The sequence below is a fragment of the Lepisosteus oculatus genome, chromosome 8 (assembly GCF_040954835.1).
Source record: "Lepisosteus oculatus isolate fLepOcu1 chromosome 8, fLepOcu1.hap2, whole genome shotgun sequence".
Classification (NCBI taxonomy): domain Eukaryota; kingdom Metazoa; phylum Chordata; class Actinopteri; order Semionotiformes; family Lepisosteidae; genus Lepisosteus; species Lepisosteus oculatus.
Window position 1 is genome coordinate 45,152,041 of NC_090703.1, and position 23,810 is coordinate 45,175,850.

Here is a 23,810-nt window from a genome sequence, read left to right on the forward strand (position 1 = left end):
TAGTACAATAACAATTTTATTTACAATTTCAATATAAATTTTAATCATATGTACACCAGTTATTAATTTTCCCACACTGAAGTTAAGAAAATAACAGAACCAATACTATTTGTCCCTTATGTAATTTAAAAAAACACTTTGAAGAAATATTACTTAAGAGTGGACCTAATAGTTCAGTGTTAAGACAAAGTCACAGTTTTTAAAAAATATATTTGATGAAAGTCATGACAGCACAATAAAATCATTAGCAAAGTAAATAAAGTGCATGCAATCTGGGTTTGCAAATACTCAGTGAAATCATTCAAACGTTTTACATTCCAATATTATGCATTAAATAGCTTTAGGTACACATGTCTTCATAGCAGTTTAGTGGAGAAAGAGTGAGTTCCGTATTACTTTAAAAGACTCTTGCTCTGGAAGTCAGACAAAAAAAAAAACCTTCATTTAAGATTTGCACATTATTAAACACCCTGTATAAACATTTCATGTACTGGTGGAGACATATTTAAGAATACAACCCATGCAAAAGTGTAGGGACTGATCCAACTCCAAACTTAAAAAAAAAATTGAAATTGTATTTAAAAATAACAACGGAGATCATTATATAAAAATAGATGATCCTCTGAAAAGGTTTTGATAGTTTAAAAAATGTGTCACTCGTTCTGGAGACAGAAGAAGGTTGGAGTGGCACGAGATTTACATAAGAAATTGCAAAGGAACTCCAGTAGGTGGAAGCATTTCACTAGTTCACTAGGAATCTATCTACTCTTGTGCCCATCTCAAGTCCACTTAACATGAAAAGTACAACTACAACCCGATACTTCCAGTCATGAAATACATGCATGGCAGCTTTCAGGTATAATAGGAAAATTCAAAATATTGCAATATACCAATAACTCAAAGGACAGTTTCACACAAAATCTGTTTTGCAGCACATAAAACAAAGAAACCCTCCATGTCATAAATACAGCATTTTCCCTATATACTGAAATGTGCTTTAAAATGAAGTCTACTAGGGTTTCGGGTTTAGTACACATGAAAAAAATGTTTTTTTAATCAAACCATTCAAACCACACTTGGGATAACAAAAGGTCTGAAAATGCAGATGCTATAAAAGTATCAAGATTGCTGTGGCTATCAAAACAACAGACTGGATTTTCTAAGCTACAGTATGTGAACAGCTTCAGGTTAACCCCCTGCATTTTTATGTAACTGATGGAAAACTTTATTCATTAACTTAAAAATCCATGCAACTAAAGTGTTTGATTTGATTACAAGATATTTACCCCCCCCCAATGGGTAATTAGAGGACTATTGGCTTTTTCTGCAATTAAATCAAATCCTAAAAATCAAATCAGTCAGTGTGGTGCTTTGCTACATTCCGTTGAAGGTAATGGAGAAGTATTTTCTTAATATAAAATAAAAAAGAGGTTATGCATAGGGAAAGTGAGTAAGTCAAGGTTCTTAAAAATGCATAGGCAGAAACACTTAGGAATTTCAATATTATAGTATTGGTTGTATTTGTTTTTAATGCAGCTGAATCTTCAGTTTTGATTTATCAACATGGAAATTTATGTGAAGTGATGCGATTGTGGCATCAATCCCATCAGTTCCCGATCCTCCTTCTTTTGCATTCATCGGCATTATGTCTTGGCCACATGAAGGTTGCTCTCGTCGCCTTCAAAGCCAAGGTTGTCATATTGTGGCTGGACGTTCACCCTGACTGCTCTGTCTTGAGGAGTCTCCTCATTCTGGCAGTCAACTGAAGCAAATGAGAACCAGCATTAATCAGCAATGGAAGACACCACAAGAGAGCCCTTAGACCTTGTAAACACCCATGGGTCATTGTGCATTCACTGGGATGCCACTGTGAATGTGTTCTAACATTATTTTGAAGAAGAAATGGCTGGCTGATCTTTCTCATTCAGAATATTGAGATTTTCAACATACACCATTGTACCTGCGTCCCTACCTCTTTGGTACAGTAAGCTATAAAGCTTTAACAATGGAAAAATGAACACAATATTTTCACTCCCTCCTAGAACCTCTTACCATGTTGAGAGAACAGAATATTTCTGGCCTTGTTCCTCATTTAACCACTCATGACAGTGGCACTATTCCACAATTCTGTGACAGTAGGAGCAAAAGTCAATGGACTGGAAACTAAAATGATCATATCGGCGATAAATACAGTAGTTATTATACTGTCACTACATTTAATGCTTGGACCTTCTTGTAGAGATTTTGTAAAGAAGTTCCACAGACAAACACAGTATGCCAAATAAATCACCCTTGTAACTTTTGTTCAAAGTGTAACAGTTATCTTTGAAGTACAGCAGTATATCAGATTCACCTTAAGAAGGAAGTGAGACTCCCACAACTTGAACAGAATCAAGAAATCTTAATGTCTTTAAACTTTAGGGAGCAAATATTTAATGGACACTACTTATCAGTTTAAGCCACAAATGAGATCACATGGCGATTCGTCATATCCAAGGTATCTGGGTTATGCAAGTAAAACAAGTGTTTAAACAGGCGTTTTGGAATTTGTTTCTGGTTTGAAGATTCTATCAGTATGCTTGAAAAAAGAACTTCCATATTCTAAATATACTTGTGGCAGGTCTAACATTTGACAAGTCAAGCAATAAGGGCCGTCAGTAATATTTCAAATAATTTCAAAATAGAAGAGCTGTTTAAGATTTCCAATAAGACCTATTGAAACAGATGTGTAACATCATTCAAATAAAACTTTTCACTAGGCTTGCCAAATGAAGCAGGCCAGGTACTCGTGTGCTCGTGCTTTGTAAAGATTTAATCAGAATGCTTACTTTCAAGTTCAGGGTTGAGCGTAGCTTCCGCATGTTCTTCTGTGTCTTGTACTGAAGCATAACCCGAGGATGTGGTCTCACTTCGGGGCTCTTCCTCGGTCATTTCTGGGGTACCACGGGTAAAATTCCTGAACTCTGGGGCAGTAGGTACCATAATACTAGGCTCTTCAATGTCAGGCTGCAAAGGCACAGAAGAGGCACAACGGAGTTCACTTGCAGTAGGCTGTACTAAATCCCATACCTTTTTAGTTTCAGAGATTAGAATAATGATGACCAACAAACGCAAAATTACTGAGAGACTGATTACCAAACAACCTGAGGGCTTTACCACCAAGACCATAACATCTAAAAATGAGAGGCCTATTTTAGGCCCATCTTGCTCATTGTTTGCTAGGAGCTTTCTGATTCAATCATTTTGTCCAAAGGAGTCTTGAAGGATCCTCAGGAATCTGCATTACCAAAATAGCCGGGCAGTTTGCCTTAGACTCCCATGGACTTCTGCATAAAGAAGTGCTTCCTGACCTGAATATGCTACCCATTTTTACTTGTCTCCTTGGGCCACTGTTTCACAGCTGGCCTCGGAGCAATCCTCTAGGTAAGCTTTAAAAATAGCTCTCAGGATTTAAAATACCTGTATCAAGTACCCTTGCAGTCTGCTTTGTCAACAACTGAAGAGATTCAGTTCAGCTACGGATAATATAGTATGTTCTGTAGGAGGCCAGACACTTAGTATTCTGCTAGACAAATATCTGACATAAATGGAAGATCCATTCTCCTTTGTCCCACTGAAATATAAATTACATGGATTACCAATCTTGAGTTCAAATGCATTTGAAAATTTAAAATGCGAAACTTAAAAGAATTAAGTCCAGGTCATCACAATGATGTTAATCACCTCTGCCAAACACCATCCAATCATATCAAATGAACTTTTTCCATGATCTTCTTAACTTTGAAAGGTAACCATTTTGAACTGGTTGAGAACATGAACAGGCATAATTGAGTGGATAAGTGGATAGCATTCAGTAGTGGAGGGAATATAATCATAAATGAATTTGAAGGGCATAAAAAAACAACTGAACCCAAGTCTGACTTAAGTTGTATAGAAGCTGACCATATAAATGCGATGAAGGAAGTTTGACATTTTAATTTCCAGAGATCGTGTTAATAAAAAGCTAAATATTAAGTGTAGATTTGCCTAGAAAACTAATTTTTAATAAATCTTCATTTTTCTATTGACTTCAACAGTAAGTTGCTCCATCACCTGTTCTGCTCCTTTATCATTTTATTAGCCTTGCGCAAATGGAAAACTTTGACCCTAGTTGTTTATTCTGGAAAAGCAAATTCAAGCTGAAGAGGAAGCAGGACCTTTGAAAACGATCTTGATTTTCACATTAACGACAGTGGTGACAAATGAGAGAAACCAGAATGATTAAAACAGTGAAAAAACAAGGATTTCTAAAAGGTAGGATTCATAGGTAACTTAGGTCCACTTCACAGGTGTCCTTTAGGATGAGTTCAAATACTCCACAACAACTTTGTTTAAAATAATTCTGTTTAAAATCTACCTACTGTCTTCACTGGAAAAAAAAAAAACTTAATTCATCAGAGGCTGGCCTCTTACTGGAGTCTTACTTGGCAACAGTGATCTAAAACCCACCTCAACTCCCAAGGCCTTCAGGATGTCACATTTACACATGGGACAGGTTCTGTGCTCCAGCAGCCAGGGCTCAATACAGGATTTGTGGAAAAAATGGCTGAAACAAAAAACAAGAAATGTCTTCCCTTAGGTCCCGTCTCCATAAATAATCAGCTTCTCATTTCATTGGCAGGATTGCAGAAGGGTACAGTACACACCACTTCCAGTGCTAGAAATAATATTTCCACAATAAAACGCAAGGTTTTAAAATATAATTCTCATTTGTCATTCAGAACCATAAAACTGTAGGCGAGCATCCCTTAAACATACTGAAGATCAGAGAAGTTTGTTTCCCCATTAACATTAAATTGAGGCGGAAGGACTGAAAGCAACAACTGGAAATAGTCTTAATGATACAGTAGCTCACACTATACTTATCAAGAGCCCACCAATAATGAATGTGGCCAGTGTTTTTATCCAGATCAACTTCTATTTATATTCTTTACACAGCAGGAAACATTATCATCTGAGTGACTCATGTTGCTCAAGGGTACAACAGCGCATGTGGGCTCGGCAACAGTAATGAAGAATATCATATAGAAAGAGCTGGAATAAAATGAAGACACTAGCTACCAAACTGAACATCGGAGTGGCTTTTGACACTCCAAGTTTAGTTATGCCCACCAACGCCAATCCAAACCAAGTCTGCAAAACACTGCAGTTTACTTCCCGTTAAGAAAAACAAAAAAGTATTCCACAAATCTGAAAGACAAAAAACGTCCATCTAGTCCTTGCATTCAAATACTGTACCAACTAAAACAGTTCATGAGTTTATTTTCCTCCCTGTCAATGTACTTATCTTTGCCTGTGGATTGATCAGGTGAGCAGCTTTTTACTGTTAGTAAAAGCTGTTATATGGATTTTAACAGTACAAAAATCGACAGAACGGAAAGCAAGAACCCTACACAAGCTGCTCTAGGAATGCCAACCCAGGTGAGATTCATCTAAAGGTCAGCCATCTGTGCCCCCAGATCTGCTTCTTAAAAAGCAGGACACCCGCCCCCCACACTTTCCAGGCAGCACAATGAAACAAAAATAATTAGATGCAACTACAGTAGCAATACCGTGCATTAAATAGAAACAAATGACTTAAAACATAACTGAACTCTTTCTGTTGAAGACAAGACAAAAGTTAATGCCTTTAAGGACTTATCTGGTCTCTTCACAGTTAATGCAGTGGGCATCTTCAGAACAATGAAATATGAACCAGGGGACAAAAGTGGAAACTATGTGGAAATGCATTTTAGACAGAGAACAGGACATCCTTTGACTTGAGGGTGAATGGAACAAGTTACTAACGTTGAAGTCGACAGTTTGGTTTTAAAGAAACCGCTAGATACTTGTATCAATTAGCTACCAACTACCAAAACGAGTTAGATGGTCCAGATGGCCTCCTTTCATTTGAAACCTTGCTTGAGTTCCTAAGTTAAATTTCTGTTCAGGCATTTCTGGTAGATATAAACGTTTTATGTTAAGGCAAAGCTTCTCTGAAACTCTGCTTCATTTCTTCTACCACTAACTTAGATTATCTCTAAATTGTGAATACGTCAACTATAATGCATTTTCAAAACATATGCAAACATATACCGTAGGAGGCATAGTGGCGCAGGTTAGCATTGCTATCTCACAGCGCTGGGGGCCCTTGGTTCAATTCCTTGGGTGCTACAGTATCTGCAGGGAGTTTGTATTTCTCCCCCTGGGGAGTATAGTTCAAAGACGTACTGGTAGGTTAATTGACTTCTGGGAAAACTGGTCCTGGAGCGAGTGTGTGCATCTGTGTGCGCCTCGCCTTTATCCCATTGCTTGCTGGGATATGCCCCCCCCCCCACCGCAATCCCTGTGAATTGGTTAGAAAATGGATGAATGCTAACATGCAGCACATAGAGATGGGTTAAAAAGACCAATATCCAAAGCCCCAATGAATATCTCTCTACCCTGAACAAGCTGCTCCTTCCAGTTTAGACTGTGTTTAGTGGTCTGTCTTTTACAATTCAATCAGGACAATTCTTCCCCCCACCCATCTGACATACTGCATACACACTGGTATCAATTAGACTTTGATAGTTGTCACAATCTCGCCTCATCACTGACAGGATTTTAAACCTGGCAAACCCACAGCATTTTAAACCATCAGATCCCAGTTCTAAATCCAAACAGCAAAATTTCAGTTCCAGCTCTTAAATTCTGCAAATTATTTATTTCAAGAGGAACCTGTTGCTGCTATGAAAAAGCTGCATGGAAAATTATAGAAAATTAATTAATTACAGACAATTAACACATGAGGTGTTTAACAGACCTTTTACCGATTTATGGATTATATTACTTATTTCAGAGAGTAAAGGACCTTATAGATTAAAACATTTCTCTTAACCCCCGTTGCAAAGTGACAGCATTAGAATGGACTAAATAAGCACTTGGAAAATCAATGGTCAAGTAAATAATAATAATAATTGCTTACACTATATGTCCCCGTCACTACACTGGGGCATTAGGACCCACATGAGCCTCAGGGTGAGTGCCCCCTGCTGGCCCCACTAACACCTCTTCCAGCAGCAACCTTAGTTTTTCCCAGGAGGTCTCCCATCCAGGTACTGACCAGGCTCACACCTGCTTAGCTTCAGTGGGTTGCCAGTTGTGAGCTGCAGGGTGATATGGCTGCTGGGTATAAATAATGTTGTAAAGTACAACTGGCTGGAGTCCTTCCTGTGGACAACTTTAGACAATGACTTATGGAATACTAGAAAAGTATTGGCAGAGGCACCCTAGAAACAACAGGAAAACAGACCACTACTCAGATCAAATAACTACTCGACCTGCCAATTGCAAATTCTAAACCCAGCTTTGTTTGCTAGAGGTAGTGTCTGGGAAACAGTCACGAAACATACTATCTGGAATTTGCAATTGATATAATACAAATCCAGGTCACCCACTTCAATAAGGAAAGAAAATAAAACTTGCATTACCCCTTTAACCTTTACGAACGAAAATCTAAAGGAACAATCAAAACGCACATTACCAAATTTAACAAAGCCAGCCATTCCTCAATGAAGAGTGGTTTTAACTAAAGCTTGTTTATTACCCTTTTGTCAGATGCAGATTTTAATGAGCAGCACATTCCAACATTACCACCTAGAAATGTCTACAGAATGCTGCTCACGTCCCAGACAATGCCACTGCATGTATTAGTGTAAAGAACTTACTGTACTTTATTCAGCAGATATTTAAAAAAAAATTTAAAAGCAGATTTAAAAGCTAAACCTAGATCATGATCATACATACTTGCAAGTCAAGATAGAAAGAACATCCCCTGGCTTGTAGGCCTCAATGCAAACAGCACAAGCATCTGCGTCTGGTCCAGTTTCCTTAAAAACAAAATAATTTTACATGGTAAAACAAAATGCAGATAAATTCCGATCCCGTCCAGCTTTGCAGAAATCTTAGGTAATATTTTACATTGCTGCACTCTGATGAAGGTTTTATATCTTTATGTAGAAGCACAATTCTACGGGGATCACCCACTGAAATTTTAGCCATTTTGGTTTACACAAACAGTTAATCCAGACCAATATGCAATTTGTAGTGCAAGAAGTGACCTTTTAGCTTTATGAATGAGTAGAGAGGAAAAAAATATTTAAATGTCGGGGAGTCAATTAAATGTGATTGCTTGGTAAATGAGCAGCATTCTTATCAGTTGTATTAATGGTAGAAAACATCAGTGAAGAATTTAAGTAAAGTGTTGATGCTCAAAACATACATTTAAGTCCAAATTGTTCTTAACATCCAATAATTTGTACAGGAGTACCTAGCCCTAAAACCCTGAGATTAATATACTTAATTTCTAAGGGGTCAAAACCCAGCAACAATGAAAAGAGCAGGATGCCATGAAGTAGTAACAGTCAGAAATATGGCAGTGCCTTTACCTTTTCTGTTACATTATATTCTTTACAACACAATAAGTGTGAATGCGTTTATGTTTGTAAGCTGCAACTTAAGCGAACAGGGAAAAATAATTTATTTGCATTTTTTCCAATATACTAAGTGTGACCTCACTATCACTTCAAAATGTATAACCATTTGGAACTAAAAACTACAGAAGTTGGTTACATGTTTCCCAAACGATACACCTTCTGTGTGATCGTCAAAAAATATGAACCTTTTTACTGATTAACAAAACAGAATGCCATTTCAAAAATGTAGTAAACCACCTTCAAAGGCATAAAATATTTTTAAAAGATGCAGCAAAACTTTTAAAATGACAATGAAAGCATTCTAAAAATAAAGAATGCTGGAATTGACTGCAAAGTATACTATACATGGGTCTGGTTGAATATGAAAAGTTCTTTACCTTATCTCCATTTTTCACAGTTCGAACTTGAAGCTGGCTAATGGCTTTCTTCGCCTCCGCCTTAAGTTGTTTCTGAAAGTAAGCAAACAGTACAGAACAGCCAAATTTAATCTATCACATTCTGGTTTGGTGTATACGGTAGCTGTTACTCAAGCTTTTTCTTACATCAAAATAGCATTTTAAAACAAGGTACTGTAGGAGATTTGCAGAATAATAAACAGCCAACAGAAAGATACAGTCCTTTGTCATTATTCTAGCAGGATAGTTAGTAAAATGATGTTAGTAAATTATTTACACAGTAAAAGCAAATTAGTGAAATAAGAGAAATAAATGTCTGATCCTTCACAGCTCTTTGGCTTTAATCACTTTTTTTGTAATCATTGGCAAAAACACAGAGACTATGCGAGAAGAGGGGGTGACTTAAAACAGTGCTAGTATGGGTGGGAAAAAAAACCAAATAACAATGCAAAAAAATACCTATAAACAACATTTTCAGACATTTTAAATGTGAATGCATGCTGTGCTTCTCATTATTATCAAAAGAGAAGCTGCAAATTTATTCAAGAGCATTTCCCCATATTAGGTAAAATATACAAGGAGTACTATCCAGGGCTAAATCAATGCTGAATAAAAGGGAAATAAGGCAACAAGAAAAATTTACATCAAATCAGAGCACTGTTGTTCCTGTATATTTACTGCTACTTAGAACACTGAACTACCCTGGAAGAAGTGGAAAACAAAATTCAGATGAGGTCACAGAGTTGACAGGGAATCATCTGGGATCTTTACAATGCAAGTGTACAGTATTTCCCTTGCTGACAAGGAGCATAACACAGCCTCCGTTAGGGGAACCTAGTGTTTACGCGATCGAAGTATTCCCAGGAAACATATTCTGGAAACATTACATCACCTTATAGTGAGGCAGATGGTTCTAGGAATGTGGGGTCTGCCAAACTCAAGTCTGAGTTTATCACTGCAGGCCAACTGCAGAGCTCGTACATTTAAAAACCAGCAGATTCCAAAATGCACAACAGCCTAGCCACCAACTCAGCAATTTTCCCCGAATGAGTAACAATTATTTTTGAAATGTTGTTATTTAATGTACATTACTGAGTCAAGAGAAAAGCATTACCTCCATCAGGGGAAAATCAATCGTGTAGCAAAAGGCACTTAACACTTCATTTGAACTGCAGTTTGAACAATTCAAGTTGAACCAAGGAAAAGCTTAGCTGAGGGGTCTTCAATCTTGGTTCCATACCTGCTGAAACTTAATTACCTATTTGAAGCCTAAATTGAAATTTGCTCGTTTGGAATATTTACAAGATTTTGTTTTTTAATATTGCAATGTTTGGAAGTTCATTTTCAGTATGAAATGCAATAGTTCAAAGGCCACTTCCAACACTTCTAAGAATGGGAAAGTGTCAAGCAATTCCAATTAACCCTATTATTAAGTCAATTAAGAGTTCAATTGTGTGACAGAGCTTGGCAACCAAAACCAGCGGGTGTGTAGGCCTCCAGCACTAAAATTGGGGATTGGGAACCCCTGGCTTAGCTAGCAATTCATTATACTCATCAACTGAAAAGAAAGTAGAAGCTTGCAAACTGCTTAAAGCCAGACTAATAAGAACTGAAGAAAAGCCTTCATTAAATACATTCTGTTTGAAACGTGTGAAAACTTTTACACTGAAGGCTTGTTACGTACCACCTACCAATGTAGTGCTTTTTGTCTTTCTGTTTTCCTGATAAATAACAGTTTTGTCAGAGAACACTGCATGGAACACAGATTTTACATGCAACTTGCTTTGTGACCACGACTCATAGCTCAGCAGGTTTGAAATTAAAATAGGTACACACACCACATTTACTTCTCACTGACCACATATTTTCATTGCTAATTCCAGGTTTGTCATTCACACACACTTCTGCACGTTCTGACTGGGCTCAGCTCTTATCGGAATGAATAATTGGTTTCATAAAATGTTAATCCGGAATTTGTAGCAGCTGAAAAAACTAATTTTTAGATGCTCTTTAGAGGGGGGAGAAAAAGAATAGCCAACTTTAGGAAAAAGCAAGGCTGCATTCTGTATGAAATATTTAATACATTATATCTGCATAGCTCCTTCACAACAGCTTGCTATGTTTCACTGCCCTGCAGAGTGGGCGAAGTACAAATCATTTGAATTACTGCATAATGGAATAATTTTCATCTCTGAGGCCCCAGGTCCACTCTGAGAAGACTAAAATTTTGGCAAAACAACACTGGACCTGCGAATAATGTAACAATTGGATAAGAAAGACATTTGTCTTTATGGTCAACGTGGGGAGAAACAACTTGGCTCATTATAAGTGTTGGCAGAAGGATACCCACTCCGCAGTAAATACCATACTGTGCACCACTCCAAGTTTTATTCCATTATTGGCAGGGCATCCAGTTATGGAATCTGTCCTGAGCATGTTGCGTACCTATAGGTACTGAATACTAGATGTACAACAGGGTACATCTGGATATAATGTCTTTCACAATACAACAAAGAGCAAATTACCAAAAAAGCTATTGAAAAGATTAGCAGTGATTGCCAAGTCAAATGGTTTCAAATGGTACAGGAAGTTGCTGCTAATTCCCAAATAAACAGAAGCCAGGCTGCCAACAGAGAAAGGTTTCTGTGCTAAAATACCTACAGTACTCCTGTCCATTCTGGACTTTCCTTATGTTCAAAAAGCCAAAGTCAAAAATGAAACTGTCAAATCTTTACAATGAGATTTGTGGTAGTAAAGAATGCTGGGAAGCTACACTTCAGTTCTGTATTTATAAGCTAGGGAGCAGGGGGTTGCTGGGGGTTTCTTTCTCCCAAACATTTTTTTGGAACAGCACCAAAAAAGCACTAACAAGGATCTTTTAAAATACACCTCATTATATCATATTATACATCAAAACATGAAATTCTAGTTCAGTAAAAAAAGCTGGTAGAAGGAAGTTCAAAACTGGAAAGTTAAGAGAAAAAAAAATGTAATCCATAGTACTACAAATGGATTTATAGAAGCAAAAATGAATAACTTTGGACAAATGCCTCATATAAATCGAGTCAATGGTGAAAATAGGACAATTAATCAAATTGCAGGACCTTGCATTGTTAGACTGATCCACATTTGATCCACATTTGCAGGCTGTGGAAAACCCTAACCAGGACTACAGACTGCACAAGTAAAGCTCTTTATTTTTTGTATTCTTACATGTCTAGTTTCAACAGGGAGACCAATGTAGATTACAAGTATCTAAGCATTATATCATCTTAAATGCAAAGCGAGAACCTGCACAAAAATTTTAATACGTTTTTCAAGACTAATCATTGATCACAGAATACAAAATGATATACCATGTGTGTAACAACGGCCACAGTAGGATTCTAGCTCTGACAGGATCAAGACTAACATTTAAAGGATATTCAAGCAGGGAAATACAATATTTCATTTCGAATGAAAAACTCTGGTAAAAGGGTCTTATTGTATATCAAAATTGGATTTTTAGAAAATACTGTATTTTCAAGCCCTAACCAAGAGATTCTTTAACATTACTTAATGGGAATACTGATAAACAGGAAATGTCTGAACCAAAAATAAGTAGACACTCAAAACTCTTATGACAGTGGCTCCCACCTGCTTACATAATAATTCCTCATGACTAATCAGATCGGTTCAGGCCAGCCAGACTAAGAAGATCTGAATCACACTGCACTGAAGCTGGATTTTAGACCTACAAAGAAAGTACTAAAATTATTAAAGTGTACTCTTAAAAAACTAATTAGGCATTAAATTGAAAGAGTCGAGAGACTATAAAATAAATGTTAACTCCAAAACACTTAATCAAATTTAGTATTTAAAGGGCACTTTCCAAGTTGAAGTTGTCTGTATTATGTCTTTTTTCTGAAGTTGAAGAAAGATGTTGCATAATTCTGGAATGCTCCGAGTTGTTTAGCAAGTTTTTCTTGTCATGTACTGTAAGTACACAGTCAAGTGAAGTCCGTATCTGTTAAGCTATTTTAACAGTTATCACCCGTATTACCCTTTAGACTTAAAGTGTAAACATTGTTGAAGAAAAACGTCATTTACTGTACTATAAGCGTTTCTTAAAAGCACAAGGTCAAAAGCTCCTTGCTCCAATGTTTTGTGCTCCCCCCAGAATTAACTCTTGATATACCATCTCAATTACAGGTTTTACCATGAAAGAGGCTATAAACAATCTATAGGGAAGTGTGCTCTTTTCAAACAGAGAACAAGACACATAAAAGAGTTCCTGCAGTCAGTAACAAACAGCTCTGCCTGACTGTCAAAGCTGAGATCATCACTTTTTTTCCCCCAGACATGCCTGAATTAAATCATTAGATCATTTAGCTACTAAAAACCAAACCGGAAGGCCAAATGCTCTCTTCTTCTATATAGAATACCTCCAGGACTGCTGTAAGATTCTCCATGCAATCTAATGTAAGAATAAATCTGAACCTGAAATCACATTTTTTAAAAAGGGTCAATCTAAACCAGAGGTCTTCAACATCTCATGCTTTAGACTTCCCTTGATTCAACAAAATATTTGCCCAACTGATTAGTTACTCACAGGTTTTCCCAAATTTGCAGGTTTGATATGACCAAAAACACTAACTGGATTTGAGCTCTCCAGTACCCCTGATCTAAGGTCTTTAAATCTGAAGTGGGGATAAATCCCTCCTTTGGAAAAAAAAGATCTCAGCCTTCCTGGTTACTTGGCAGTGAAGAGGCATTTACCTGCTTGCGATTCTGTGCTCGCATGCTGCTGAACCGGCGAGCGGAGTAGAAGATGAAGTAGCCTACAGTGGCGGCCGTCACAATGAAGAAAGAGATGGACACGAAGAAGACCGAGTAGTGGCTCATCCAGGGGCCATGCTGCCTGCCCACTTCAATCGTCATGGTGACCTGAATGCCGCTCCTGATCAGACTTACAATCTCCAAGCCCTTGATGTTCCCCACCATGATGGCAACGGTGTTTCCTGTCCCTGCAATCAAGCAGACAAAAGAGAGCATGACTTCCCAGGTCACCGGATTATCTGGAGAATCTAGGGGCTCAGTTTGTCCCATTGATCAAGTGTAAAATTGTTTATAATTTATCAACAGCAAAAGACACACATTCTGTTACAAAACGGAAATACTTAAGATAAATTACTGCAATATCTACTGCAATGCTCTGCTCCCTGGTGTATCTAAATCTACTCTGAACAAGCTGCAGTATGTCCAAAATTCAGCAGCCAGAATCCTGACCAGGTCTAGTACAAGTGTTCACATTACTCCTATCCTGGAGTCCTTGCACTGGCTTCCGGTCAAATTCCGCGTAGACTTTAAAATCCTCATGCTCACCTACAAGGCTTTACATGGCTTGGCACCTCAATACCTGTCTGAACTTTTATCGCCCTACTCCCCACCTCGCAACCTCCGCTCTTCAAATTCTGCCCTCCTTACTGTCCCCCAAGCCTGTCTACATTGTATGGGCGACAGGGCCTTCTCCTGCTATGCCCCCAAGCTCTGGAACTCTTTGCCCAAGGATATTAGAGAGTCACCTTCTCTAAACTCCTTCAAATCCAGACTTAAAACCTTCTTCTTCAGAAAAGCCTTTACTTAACTGGTTCCATTCTTCACCCCTCTGCTCTTCTTAATACCATCTTCCACGGTCTCCTCTATTTTTATTGTTGTATTGTTGTAATTATAATTGTGTCCTGTCTTGTGAAATTTTCTTATTTATTGTTGTAGTCTTCTTATTTATTGTTATTGTCATCCTGTAAAGCGCTTTGAGAAGCCACCTTTAAAGGCGCTATATAAAATAAAGTTTTTTATTATTATTATTATTATTATTATTATAAATTAGAAAGTTAATATTTGAAATGCAATGTCTGAAGAGCAGGGCATAAAAGGTATAACCAGTGACATTAGTTCAACTGAAAAAAGAATGAAAATCAGGAAACAATGGGGTCTGGATTTAAGAAGTCCTGTGCTTGACAGAAAGGACATAATGGACCAGGAAAACTTTAACCAAGTACTCGTGTTGTACAGAGTAAAAAAAAAAAACTTAAAAGGCTAATAATTCTTACAAAATAGGCATTAAATGAACTTTAGATGCTGTTATGAATTAGCATGCCTGAAACATAGACCTCTAGAATCCTTTTGTTCCCCATATTTCCACTGCTTTCCTATAAATAATATTTTACTTTGAGAAATCAACTAGCAGCCAGCAAAGGGTTAACCTCACTATGGAGCACAACTTCCTGAGTCATGCTCAGGTTTACAAAACACACCTTAGCAGGAAATCTACATACCAGGCACCTGTTGTAAGGGCAACTGTCGTTAAGGTTACTTTCTCAAGTAAATGCCTTACAATAAACTGCCTGCATTAACTACCAAATATTATACTCCCTCCATAAAAGAATAAAACTTTGACCCATTGACAGCATTTTTTATTCCATCACATACACTGTATACAGAATGATCAAAGGTAGATTATCTGATCAAGCTTTTGAGACAAAGGGGAATTACCAGGCCTACTCACACAAAGTAAAGTGAAACGAACAAGATTTTTTCGAAGTGTAACATTTCAATACAAGTTAAGATGGGGGGGGGGGGGGGGGACTCCACTTTGGGTAAAGTTTGTTACCTTTACATCAAGGCCTTCTTATAGCGCTCGCAGTATGGCCTTTTTAGGCCACCTTACATAAACACATGAGCCCAGTCAGCACAAATGTTTGAGTCTTTACTTTTCTTCTTCAGACACTTGCCCCAGATAACAACGTGCCACCTACTCTGTGTTGAATAGACTTCAAAACAAAGATCTGGTGTTATAAAAATGGAGAACACAAGGCTTCACCAGGAAAGGAACACAAAATTAACCGCTTCATCCTGTGCTGCTGGCAAACGATCCACGTGAAACAGCGTGTAAATGGTTGTCACCGCAGCAAAATGTAAAAAAGCAGGTTTGTTCACATCTCTGGATGAGTAAGCCAGCTAAACACCCACAGTCTTTAACTGCCCCATGAGGAGAAGGAATTAAAGCAGACGCCCTGTGTGTGATGATAATGAGTAAGGATCGGGCCTGGTCTCGTCTTAACCATCAGACGTTCATTCATTAAAGGAAAGGAACCGAAACTGCCTTTGGGAGAATCATGAGGGAAAAACATGAGACCTCAGGCAAAAAAAAACAGCTGCTGGCTCAAGGACTGTTTTGAAAAGAGTTAAGAGTCTGAAAAACAAGCAGACTTAGCGCTCTTGGAACAGACAATAATTTTGATTCGGAACAAGAAAAATAATCTACCACCAGTTTTTAAAAAAACACTTATAAATAATACAAATTTATATGTGAAATATCAAAACTTCAAGCTTCCAACACTGAAAGGAACACTTACAGTGGGACTGTTATTTCTAAACTATACACTGAGGTACTGCAGACAAAAACCCACTCAGATTTGTGATATGTCCATCAAAAAATAAACCTAATCCATGAACCATCCATAAATGTACCAAACTCTCAAGCTTGGGTGAAAATTTGAGGTACAACTGGAAGACAGCATTGTGTCTTTTATAATAAGTTTACCATCTACAATACTTGTTTCTTCATGCACTTGACTGGTTTTCCTGCATTCTCAAGTAACCTACAGGGTTTCATTACAGACGAGTCCAGACCACAGCTCAACAGGGAATCTTCACCTGCATCTATTGTACTATCACTTCCTTAAAAGGGGGATGAAAAAATAGTGAAATTCACCACGACAACATCTCAAATACGGCATATTTTAAAGGATATTTTTCCTCATTATAGGGATGAAAAGAAATCCCACTTCAATGTTGAAAAAAGTTAAACACTAAAAACATTTAACAATTGTTATGTTTTATGGCACTATGTTTTAGAGGCATACTGCTAAGCCTAAGGCATAAGGCTAAAGCCGATGTTGGAAAAATGCATAACTTATGCTGCAAAAGGTGGCTAATAACCTTGTCCTTAAATTCAAATCATTTTGGCTCACACACAAAAGGAGTCCAACTGAGGACAGATTAAAATAAAGCAAATATAACTAATTATAATTATTACAAGCTTCATCAGTGTTTCTACCAGCCTAATACAAGGAAATATCCTTACAAAATTTTGCATGAGACAGGGGCTTTCAATAGAAAAGGTTTCATTTTAACAGCATGAGAATAGAAAACTTTAAACACTTTTCCACATATGCTGAGTAACTGTGGAATTTAGCCTCAACAACTCCATGGTACAAATGATTACAGCTCTACAAAGACAGGCACACCTCAGAGATTAACTTGAACAACCACAAATTAAACTTGATTTATTAGCCTATTATTTTCATTCAAAATTGGCAGTCAAGACAGAGAAAACAATTGATCACTGTATTTATTGTAATAAACAGTAAAAAGGCTCATGGGTGTGGATTGTAAATGTATTTTGCTAATTTCAACCTGGTGTCCAACACAAAAACATCATTCTCCTTTTCAAACAGAACACTGTACTTAAATCTCTTGCAACACAAAAAATTAAAGTGCATATTCACGCGTTAAATGTTCTATTGTCGTATTTAAAACAAAAGGTGGGATCATTTCTACTTATGGGCTTTTCCTGAAACGTGTGCCAGAAACAGTCGTCAACAGGAAGATGAGCTTCAATGAATCTATTGTGTTTTTCAAAAGCTTGGGGACAGAAAACGTGGATGGAACAGTTTCAGATTCCTACCCTGAAACACTAGAGGTTATAACAGAGGAACAAGTCACAGATAAAATACACAAGAGCTGTTCCTTATGTGTAAAACTGCAACAAGACAACAGTCTCAAAAGAACAGGCTGAAGGATTAGGTTTTGCAGAATGCCAGAGCCGATGATCTGTCACTGTGGGTAGGGGAAATGACACATGCATGATCCTGTGCTTAAACTGCTTTATTTGCAAAGTTATAAAATGAACATATTGCAACATTTCACAAACGGCAGACGTGTCAACGAGAGCTCCATTCCCATTGACAATCAACATGTTCATGTCATCTCTTCTTCAAGATGACAAAATTGCTACAGTCTACTTGGGCTTTTAAAAAAAAATTGTTTGAAATCCTTAAAGAAAACATTGGACGACACCCTTGAAAACCATGAGCTAATAGTACAGTACGTGAACAAGTGAGCCTGACAGTGGTCTAAATGGCAAAAGAAATAAAATTAAGAGGTCATAAGGCACATACTGTATAGCAACTTATTTAAACCATGACAAGCTGATGAGATATTCCAAGTTTCCAAAGCTTGAATCAAAAGGTAAATGAGTTTGTAACCGTTATGATGGGAGATTCTTCTAAATGCAAAGTAAGCTCCGTGACATCATAAACACCTGATGGGTTTCAAACGTGTACATCAGGCGAGTTGACATGGTACATTCAAAAACAGGCAAAATAGATGTACTTTTCTTCTGGGCTCACCTGTATCCTACACCACACAAATTACGGAGACGTGAACACAAACACACTCAGGAGAGCATTCTTCTGGGAGACAGATCCTGGGGTCCATATCAAATATTAACCAAGGATTTTAGTGGGCTCATTAAAAAAGAAACATGGTCAGCACACTGGTCTGTTAAAATATGAACAACCTCCCTTTTCTTTAAGATTTTAAAAAAAAGTAAACATCCGAGTGAGAGCTGGGTTACCTTGTACCATCCCTGCAAAACAAAGGAACACCCTATAAAAAGCCAAAGGGGAATATTAAGAATTGTAATTTAACAGTTGTGGAAAACAAAAGTCTGACCAGAAATACTCCCTCCTAAAATGTAGCTTTACCATTAAAATCCCCACAATGTCTGTTGGGTTGGAGCCACAAGTAGCCTAACATTAAAGTCCGTACTGAATCTCATCAGATAGCATCTTGCCAGTCATTAAAGGATGCTTGCCAATACCCTTGACATGACCCAAACTGGAATAATGTAAACCAAACAGGATTAAACTGTTCTGTCATGCTTGACAAGATCACCTCACTATCACTACACTCCTGGCTAGTAAGATTACAGCTCGAGTGCCCGATGAGGATTACTACAAATATAAAAGCTCAACCTGCTTTGCTAACCTTTACTTTACCAGGTCCTCAAATGTGGACCATCTACTGTAGGCCACCCGTGCACAAGAAAGTTTAAAATTCATATAGATCATGACCCAAGAAATACTGTACATCATGCAGTACCAATTCAAATACATAATCCGTGAGAAAATTTAAGAATAACAAATACTCCGAGAATTTGAAATAGGTGTAGGAACTTCCGTTATCGTATAATGCAAGTATTTAAAACAAATTATTCTATTAAAGCGAAATGTATACAGCTAGGCTGGTAGACTACAGTATATAAGGTAACAGTTAACACAACAAGCCAATTGTGCTTTTAAAAGTAGATCTCAGACCCTGAGTTTGGGCTGCCTAGTGTTAAAACTAGTTTAACGGGTAGGCACTAGTGTCAGCAGGGGGCTGTGAATCCAATCTATAATGTTAAATTCCTATTTTAGTTTTCCAATGGTCAAAATCATGCTAATCTACAACGGTCTTCCTCAATACAACCACAATACCAGTTCCTGCTGCTGTATTTTACCATACAAAATCAAAGTCTGAGTTACTTGAACACGTCGTAAGTAAGCTTTACATAAAGAAACAATCCTACTGTGATAATGCTGATAATGACAGAGCTCTACACAACTTCATCCACAGAACAGTGTCGCTTAATGAACATCTAGTGTAGGGAACAAGCATCGGATCGATATTAAATGTGTCTTTATACTGTATTGTACACAGTGTATCGATCTTAATCCGTACAATACTACCTCAAACAAAATGTACTGTATAAGGGGTGGTGGACAGTCAGGAATAAAGGAGTAAAGACTTAAGTAAATTACAGAACTATATGTGTATATACAGTAATCTGTATGCTTTATTGGCCGTTAATAAAATTAAGGCTCACCTCATTTGTAAGGCTGCTTTTCGTAGTGGTACTGTAGTACAGTACGCATACAGTACATCGGACAAGCCCAAAAACTACGAATTTGCCGAACCCAATACAGGGGGGTAGACTTTCAGCCTCAGAAACTCGTCTGCATTCTTATACAGAAAAGAACCCATTGTTTTAAAGACAAACACGAGCTGGTTAGCACAGAGCCACCTGTGTTTACACATACCTGGGTGAGACATCTGAATGACCCGATTTTCGGATTCGGGGTCGTTATTATAGATCACCACGCCAACGGCTCCGTTTTTCGCCGCTATATTGATCTTCTCCGTAAAGGTGCATCCATTCCCGCGTTGGATCAAAGCAATCCATTCCTGCCCGCGAGTAGGAGCTTGATAAAAAGTATCGGGATCACAGCCATGCACGGGTTGCGGCATAACAACTTCCCCAGTTACTGAAGCTTTTGGCGAATCCTGGCCATAGAGTCCGCTTTCGTCCTTTTGCCACACTGTTTCATTAGTTTCGGGGTCAGTGAAAGATATGTTCACAAGTGCGGTGCAAAGATAACTCGCTTCAGAAGAAGAAAACACCGACACCACAACAGCTGCACACAACCACAGATAGAAACGCCACACTTGAAAGCTCATTCTCGTTCTTCAGCTCACTGCGAGACGGGTCCCGTTCAGAGTGAAGTTAAACGTTGAACACGAAAGAGCTTTAGAAAAAAAAAAAGTTAAATAACTTGGAACAAATTGTTTTCTTCCACCAAGCCTCGGTCACCGGTCGCCACTGACAGGTGCACTAGTTCATTTCGACCAATCGAGCTGTTTCTTCTTCTCGAGAGGTCAAATTGCCTGTGAACACACCCATTGTTTCTTTAAAGGGGCAAGTTCATTTCTCGGCGAGAGGCTACCCGTGTCTTATAAACAGCTCAATAAAACGTGTCCTGTCTTGAAAACCTGAGGACTGGAAGGCTATTAACTACTGATCTTGAATCACTTGATGCATGCAAGTCTAACCTGGCCTTCACAGTATTTCAGATGCTGTAACTTGCGTATTGTTGGTTATTTTTTTTACCAACTCTAACTCAACTACTATACTTTCTTTCTGAGTTAAAATATTATTTGGATGTCATTAATCTTTCGGAGAAAATTAAGATAAGTAGAAGTACAGTGGCCTAAAATATTTGCTTTGAACGCCATTACAATACATTTTCAGTGTTTTATTACGTCAGGGTCAAATGAAAGACGTAGGTTTAAATTCTCATACGGTACCTCATGGTATATTAATTGAAATATGTTTTTTTTTAATGGTCACTTGATTCAGTTATAAAAAGCGACTTCATTTGTATTTCCCTAATGTTAATACATACAAAGAAAATCTCTAAAGTAGTTCGTTTGAAACGCAGTAAAACTAATTACGGTTTACCAGAAATTAAGAGCTCGTCTCCCCCTCCCGGTCAATGTTAAAAATTACTTTGGAAACTTGTAGTGTAGAATTTTTCCATCACTGTGAGAAATTAAAAACTCCAAACGTTTTCTAGCCATACGTAAGTATACTGAACATTTTGGTAATTTCAGTAGAAAATGTGAAACTGGTATCTACTGCTGACAAGTACACTCTAGTTTTGAGTGTTTCAAAACCAGTTTCATACAGCATCACTTGAATGGGAATTTAAATTTTAGACTGCTTCTAACGTAGAGGTTGCGATCAGTTTAAACAAATTCATACCAATAAATACCAGCTGAGATCATTAGAAACCGGTTGCTAATTTCGACAGGACGCAGTTGTAGTTTCCACAATGGCAGTTTACAACAGCGGAACAGAGGTTTCCAACCGTAGTCATGGAGTTCTCGTTGTTTTATAATTATAAATTATATATTATAATTATAAATTATATAATTGTGATTTTTAAAGATTAAGAACACTTATTTGGATTGATTAAGCAAGTAATTTGTTCATTTGACGAAGTTACGGCACTTCGGAGATATAAAGTGTATTCTGTTTTTTTTTCCATAAATCTCTGAGTATGATCCCATTTAATTTTAATTCTTTTAATTTTATAGACTGCCTATAAAACCCGTTGGATAGAGGCTCAATTGGAACAGGGTAGGAGGCCCATGTAAAAGTATTGCATTGAGTGCACACGGCCCCCCTCTCTCCCGTTGCTGACGGGGAGTATTCATTTCATGAAAGGATAGAGAACAGAAAACAGGTAGCGTTTTCAATACCAGTGTTGCCGAGTATACAACGTGATTATAAGAGTAATAACTATTTTTGTTATAATGCCGCCTAAATGGGTTACTAGAGTCCCTTCGCATTTAGTGTAACATAGTGTTTGTGCTTATGTTTAAAATGAAAATGTAACAACCCCTTTTCTTTCATTTAGATAATTGTTCTATTTCCCATATTGTTTCAATTCTACAATACTGTTTGCCCAAAGCAAAGTAACCTCTTCGTGTGATTTCTAAATTTAGTCTAAGGTTGCTGTAATTGTTCATATTTGCATGCTTACGGACAGTCCACTGTTGAATAGTCTTTACTTTGCAAGGAGAGGCTAGGGCACAGTAAATATTTTTTCATAGATTGTAAATTCGTCATAACTGGCATTCTTCCTGACCTTAACAGTTAAAGTTGGTACCAAAGTTTCCTTCACAGTCATATTCAAATATTTATCAAACGGTATTTGATTTAGCAAACTAAACAACGTGTAACAGTACTGGTGTTAAATCCATTAAGGCAACTTTTTGAACTGCCTTGTAAATGTCAATTCAATGGCAGAGAGAAACCCTTTTTTCTTTAATCATAATACATAATTTTAATATACTGTACTTTTTATAACATACTCTGTTATTTTGCAGTCACAGATACCTGCACCCTGACCAGAACAACTTCAATACAAGATATGTTTATTTTACTATATTATTATACACAAAGTTTCTAAACAATAATGAATTACCTATTCAGATATTAACTCTTGCCGTATGTACTATGCAGTAAATGTCCTGACAGAACACTAGAAGTACATTAAAACTGTAATGTTTTTTTTTCTCCTCTCCTGCTTTACACATTACCACAAATGTATCTATCACAGAAAATGAATCCTATTGCAATATTTGACTTAAACTCCCCTCAAGAAAAAAAGTGAATGAAAGTATCTTAACTCTAGACTCAACAGATACAGGTAGTAACTGACTGTATAAAGATCCTTGTAATTTAATATGAAGTACACAGTTACTTTTGAAACCTGTCCTCAGTGCTTCAGGTAAATTCAGAATACATTTCTTAGGAGCTACAGAAATTATGAAGGCGGTTGTGTTTATCTCTGATACAATATTCATATTATACAAAAATCTTAAAAACTGTGTACAGTTAAAGCCAATAAATTGGAACAATAAAATAGAACGCAGAGCGGGACTTTTTATTTTTTTATATAAAACTGTCTACACCATACTCACCATAATGTATCATGGGACTTGTCTCATTGCCAGTGCCTTCGATGTTATAGATCACAACTGCTGAGGCTCCTCTCTCGGCTGCTATGTTGACCTTTTCCGAGAAGGTGCAATTCCCTCTCTCAATCAGAGCGATCCATGGACCTCCAGTGCTGTTAAATTGAGTGTCAGAGCGACAAGCTAATGGATCGGAGTTTGGGATTTCCACCACCCCTTTTGCTCCCGCCAGAGGAGAATTCAACCCATACAGTCCGCACTCACAGATCTGTCTCTCAGTCTGGTTGGTATGAGGATTCTTGTAGCTAATTCCAACAAAGGCTGTCCAAACAACTGTAGCTTTAACATGGCTCTTGATAATGCACACAGAAAACCAGAGCATCAGAATGTAATATTGACTTCTTTTATCCATTTTACTTAAAATACCTACATAGGTAGGGCTTTTACAAGTATATTTTGTGCGTGCTAATCTAAGGCTTGCACTGTCAAAGCAGTTGCTGTCGGTAAG

The 23,810-nt window shown here is 37.5% G+C and overlaps 1 protein-coding gene across 2 annotated transcripts; it reads right to left on the reverse strand.

The window, feature by feature from the left end:
• Positions 1–23,810, reverse strand: LOC102684210 (ring finger protein 128). Of its 2 annotated transcripts, none has more exons than XM_015351494.2 (7): positions 23,309–23,810; positions 13,649–13,896; positions 8,873–8,944; positions 7,807–7,889; positions 4,489–4,585; positions 2,829–3,006; positions 1–1,762 (listed from the first exon to the last, which is right to left on the reverse strand). In XM_015351494.2, exons 1-7 carry the CDS (start codon positions 23,712–23,714, stop codon positions 1,644–1,646), a joined length of 1,203 nt encoding a protein of 400 aa, XP_015206980.1. In that variant the 5' UTR covers positions 23,715–23,810; the 3' UTR covers positions 1–1,643. The 2 variants fall into 2 exon arrangements, with proteins under 2 accessions (XP_015206980.1, XP_006632900.2); XM_006632837.3 differs by lacking the exon at positions 23,309–23,810 and adding an exon at positions 20,080–20,678.